The 5,400-nt window shown below is 43.8% G+C and overlaps 1 protein-coding gene across 1 annotated transcript; it reads right to left on the bottom strand.

Moving 5' to 3' along the window:
* Positions 1-442: 442 nt before the first annotated feature.
* On the bottom strand, positions 443-1,393 carry LOC122930669 (olfactory receptor 52N2-like). The gene has a single exon (XM_044284197.1). It carries the CDS (start codon positions 1,391-1,393, stop codon positions 443-445), a length of 951 nt encoding a protein of 316 aa, XP_044140132.1.
* Between the last annotated feature and the right edge of the window lie 4,007 nt (positions 1,394-5,400).

The following is a 5,400-nucleotide window of genomic DNA, read 5'->3' as shown; positions in this document are numbered from 1 at the left end:
TTTTATCCTATACCTCTAGACATTTTTTGAACTACTGTCACAAATGAAGATATGAGAAGGTCTCTACATAACCAAAACTCAAGTAATTTAGTTAGCATTTTTCTAAATGTTTCTGTTCTCTTTTTGTTTCAGTCACCATTTTTTAGAACTCTGCTTGCTGTCAGTGACATCACTCAAGGCCTGAATTCCTATCCTGCCCTAAGTTCGCTGACATAACTACAATGAATCATTCCAGGAGCTCAGAATGATGTTGCTGCAGTGAATAACTTTACATCAGACTGTCTAACTAATGGAGGGGCCAAACTGTTGATTTTGGCACCTCCTGCACCAATCTGAGCATGCTACGAGTTCCAGTTTTGAAGCAGTTGGAGACCCACAGGTTGGAGACCACTGGTATATCAAAGAATCAATACTTTTGTCTGAACTTTTTTCTGTCTGGGCTTCAACAATGATTTTGCAGTGAAATGCTATTCAGCTTGAAGAGTTTAAAAATTCTCACACGCAATTCGGTCATCTTCAGGCCATAGATCAGAGGATTCAGGGTGAAGGGTACTAATAGACTGTAAACTGATATAAACATCCTCACCTCATAGGGGACAATCGAGGAGACATAACGGTAAAAAAAAACCTCAAAAAGTACATCTGTTGCAAAATTAATAGTGGTTATGAGCTGAGGGACGCATGTGTTCATCGCCTTGGAGATGACCTCCTGAGAAGCTTTGGAACAGGCTCGTAGGATATAGATATAGGAAACCAATATAAGACTCAGCATTATGATCTGAGTGCAGAAGGTAATGAACAGCCCGTAGATATTATTGATGCTAGTGTCAATGCAAGAGAGTCTGACCACCGACCAGTTGTCGCAGTAGATCTTCAAGATGACTGTGTCACACAAAGGCAGTCTCACCGTCAACATGATTTGTATGATAATAATGGACACTGAGTAACAGCAAGCTGCAGCAAGAAGCTTGTAGACCATGGGTAGTGACATGATGATAGTGTACCTCAGGGGGTTACAGATGCACACGTAACGGTCAAAGGCCATAACGGTCAGGGTGGACATCTCAAGGTGGGCATAGATGCAGAGGCAAAATATTTGTAGGATGCAGGCACTGTAGGAGATGGTATAGACATTGGAAAGCAGATTCGTAAACAAACCAGGGAAAAAAGCTGAGCTTCCAAATAGGGCATTGAAGCAAAGTACACATATGAAGATGTACATGGGCCCCTGTAGAGCCTTGTGTGTGGTGATCGTAATGATGACTCCACCATTGGTGATGATGATCAGGATGTAACTGAAAAATGCTAACATGAAATACAGATATCTTATTGTAGACATCTCTACAAAGTTGAGGGCCAGTACTGAGGGTTGACGGAAGGAGCCATTTTCCATCACGTGTTTCTTCCTTGATATAAGTTCCTGTAATTCAACATATAGACAGTGTTATTTCTTGCTCGGTAAATATGTAACATGGGTGGGGATGATGGTTCCCTTTAGGAAAGACCATAAGTCATATCTTTACCATGTTTTTGTTTGGTCACTCAAGCTGTCAGGCAGCAATTACACCAGGTTCCCTACATCAGAGGTGAGTGAACTAGTACCTCTCAGAACCATAATACCAGAGAAAAAAAATAAAAAATAAAGGAAAGGAAAAAAAATCAGCTTCCAAATACAACTTTAGTGTCCAAGGTGTATTACTTAAAGGCATAAAAAGATTGAAAGAAAATCAGCTGAACATTAAAACATTTCAAATAAGCACATTCCCAGGTGAGAGACAGGTGCAAACAAAAGTCCAAAAACAGGTAAAAAAATAATAATAATAGGAGCAATCAGCCTGAAGGCGTCATAACATCATCCTCAAATAAAAACTCCCAATGTTTCACCCCAAGGAGCATGTGACATACAAAGAATCCCTGAACTAATTGAAACGTACAAGTAACCGCAGCATGAATGGGGATGGCAAGCAGAAAAAACAATACAATGAACCCAAAAAGATCCTCAAATCACCAATGATGGATGCAGGAGAGTGGCAGGGCACTATAGGATGAGAAGAACCGTCCCATGTGCATTGGCTCATTGTGGTACAACATAATGAAGGTTCTGTCTTCATTTATTGTTTTCACCTCCGCACTGCCCCTCAACCATGATGCTTTCTCCTCTCATGGCAAACGCAACTGCAAAACCTGAAACCTATGGTTCTGGTTTTTTAAATATAATATATATATACAGTACAGACCAAAAGTTTGGACACACCTTCTCATTCAAAGAGTTTTCTTTATTTTCATGACTATGAAAATTGTAGATTCACACTGAAGGCATCAAAACTATGAATTATCACATGTGGAATTATATACATAACAAAAAAGTGTGAAACAACTGAAAATATGTCATATTCTAGGTTCTTCAAAGTAGCCACCTTTTGCTTTGATTACTGCTTTGCACACTCTTGGCATTCTCTTGATGAGCTTCAAGAGGTAGTCACCTGGAATGGTCTTCCAACAGTCTTGGAGGAGTTCCCAGAGATGCTTAGCACTTGTTGGCCCTTTTGCCTTTACTCTGCGGTCCAGCTCACCCCAAACCATCTCGATTGGGTTCAGGTCCGGTGACTGTGGAGGCCAGGTCATCTGGCGCAGCACCCCATCACATCACATATTTTCAGTTGTTTCACACTTTTTTGTTATGTATATAATTCCACATGTGTTAATTCATAGTTTTGATGCCTTCAGTGTGAATCTACAATTTTCATAGTCATGAAAATAAGGAAAACTCTTTAAATGAGAAGGTGTGTCCAAACTTTTGGTCTGTACTGTATATATATATAATTATTATTATTTATGAAAAAATTTTTTTGAAGTTAACGTAAAATAGTAATGCAGAGCTGTGAGCTGACTGCACCACAATAGAGATCGCTTTAAGTTCTGCCACATAACTTCCTCGATTTTTCACGATGGAGATTTACCAGTTATCAAACATTGTTGGGTATGTTTTAAGGGAATGTGTGAATACTGGGGCTCCATGTAAGGCTACTTTCACATTAGCGGCAACTTTTTCCGGCAGGCTGTTCCGGAGGGTGAAGAGCCTGCTGGATCCGTGCTGCTGCTCGTGCACGCGTGCCACCGGAAGTCTGCTCCGGCCCCATTTACTATGATGGGGGCAGGACGAAGGTCCGGCTGCAGCACGACAAACATGACGAGAGGCGGCCAGAATAAAACTACGACATGTGAAAGTAGCCTTAACTGCTCGTCCCATAGATGCCTATGCCTATGGAGGTAGCAATCTTTAACTTGATGCATAGGCGACTAATTACAAGGTAGCTGCAGACTTTACATTACTACATAACAAAACCCATAGAAAGCTGAGTTAATATTTGCTGCAGCTGTATAATTAATGTGTGATAAGCGTCAAGTGTCAAGGACATAGTGGTGAATCTCATGGGTTTGGAACTGCCTCCTGACTGCATCCCACTCCTCAGTCGAGGGCTGTGATTCAGCCTACCTGAGCAGTTCAACCCAGTCTACTTTGAGATCGATTTATTTTTGTCTATACGCAAATTGTATCTTAAGAAGTTGTTAGCTGAAACCCCTCCCAGGGAAACCCCCCTTTTGTCAGGAGAGATTTCCATTTGAAGGGCCGTTTTAGTGAGGAGGAGATAGAATGTATCCATTTCTTGTCTAGCATGGAGCCAGAGGAGCCAGCCAGCAATGAAGGCCAGTTTGATAAGTATGTAGCTGGCGTCAGGTCCACCTTCCTTCCTCCCATGCCGGCCGGCTCGGCGATAGACCTGTTCCACAAGCAGGTGTTGAGGGAGATACGTGCGCTGATTTACCCGGCTGCACCCCCGAATCTCTCAGGGGAAGAGTATCAGGCCCTCTTGTCGTTAAAAAAAACAGGATAATATCGTAATAAAGCCGGCCCACAAGGGAGGGAATGTGGTCCTGATGGCCAGGGAATACTATGTCGAAGAAGCAGGTAGACAATTAGAAGATGGCACAGTCTATTCAAAGTTGAGGGGAACTCCGTGCATTAGTGGATCAATATGTAATGGCTGGTTTTCTACCCAAAGGTATGACTGATCGACTCATCCCTGCTCATCCCAAAGTCCCTATTTAGTACTTTGTACCAAAAATTCATAAATCACTGACCCGACCCCAAGGCCGTCCTATCATTGCCGGGATCGGGTCAGTGACGGAGCCATTATCTGGCTATGTGGACTGGCTCCTCAGACCACTCCTCGTGGGCACCTCGACGTATCTAAAGGACACAGGCGACTTTCTCCGGGCACTCGGGTCCCTTGAGTGGCGGAGTGAGTTTAGCCTGGTGTCCTTTGACGTCGAAAGTTTATATACCAGGATTCCGCATGACCTGGGACTCAGGGCCATTAACCTTGTCCTCAGTCGGAGTGACAAGGACATGGTGTTCAAGAACTGCATTCATGAGGCATTAGACCTTGTCCTTACCAACAATGTTTTTCAATTTGATGGCCAGTGGTACCGCCAGGTACTAGGTACTGCAATGGGCACACCTGTCTCGTGCACGTTTGCAAACCTGTACCTGGCGGTATTCGAAGAGACTTGTATATTCTCGATGGATAACCCTTTCCTGCGGTCTATACACTTATTCCTGCGATATGTGGATGATATTTTTCTGGTCTGGTTGGGGAGTGAAGCATCATGTCACGCATTTGTTGACTACCTAAATGCACGCAACCAGATGAACATGCGATTCACCGTAAATTTTGGGGGTGGGTCGCTTGATTTTCTGGATGTGCGCGTTGAAGTCATAGACGGTGTATTACACACCAGGGGCTTTCGTAAGCCCACCGCGACTAACTCACTCCTCCACCAGGCCAGTTTCCACCCGCCGTCGGTAAAAGGGGCCGTCCCGTACGGACAATTTGTCCGTCTGCGGAGGATCAACAATACCGTCACTGGGTTCTTCAACGAGGCCAGTGAACTCAGGAACCGACTCTTGGATCGGGGTTACCCAGTGAGGAGTGTCTCAGCAGCCCTTCGTAGGGCCGCCAAACTGGACCGTAATTCCTTACTTATGGAAAAAAGAAGGGATAGGACACCTCCTCGCTTTGCCTTTACCTTCAAATATAGTCCCGCCTCAGAAAACAATCAGGCGGGTCGTCAACGAGAACTGGGACCTATTGAAAGGGGATCCCTCGTTGAACAACCTCTCTAGTCAACGACCTTTAGTCACATTCAGAAAGTGCCCAGCCCTTAAGGACAAGTTGGTTAAAAGTGTTTTTAGTACAGCCCAGGAAGAGACCTGGCTTAAGAAATCTAGAGGAAATTATAGGTGCGGGCACTGTTCTTTTTGTGCACTAAACGTTTGCAGTAAATGGCTACATATAGGAGGAATTAAGCATGTAGTACGCGACTTTATCAATTGTC

This window comes from Bufo gargarizans, chromosome 3 (genome assembly GCF_014858855.1).
Source record: "Bufo gargarizans isolate SCDJY-AF-19 chromosome 3, ASM1485885v1, whole genome shotgun sequence".
Lineage (NCBI taxonomy): Eukaryota > Metazoa > Chordata > Amphibia > Anura > Bufonidae > Bufo > Bufo gargarizans.
This window is presented reverse-complemented; position numbering and strand designations above follow the sequence as displayed.

Excerpts from the sequence above, each read along its gene's own strand:
- LOC122930669 (XM_044284197.1), bottom strand. The coding sequence starts at position 1,393 with ATGGAAAATGGCTCCTTCCGTCAACCCTCAGTACTGGCCCTCAACTTT.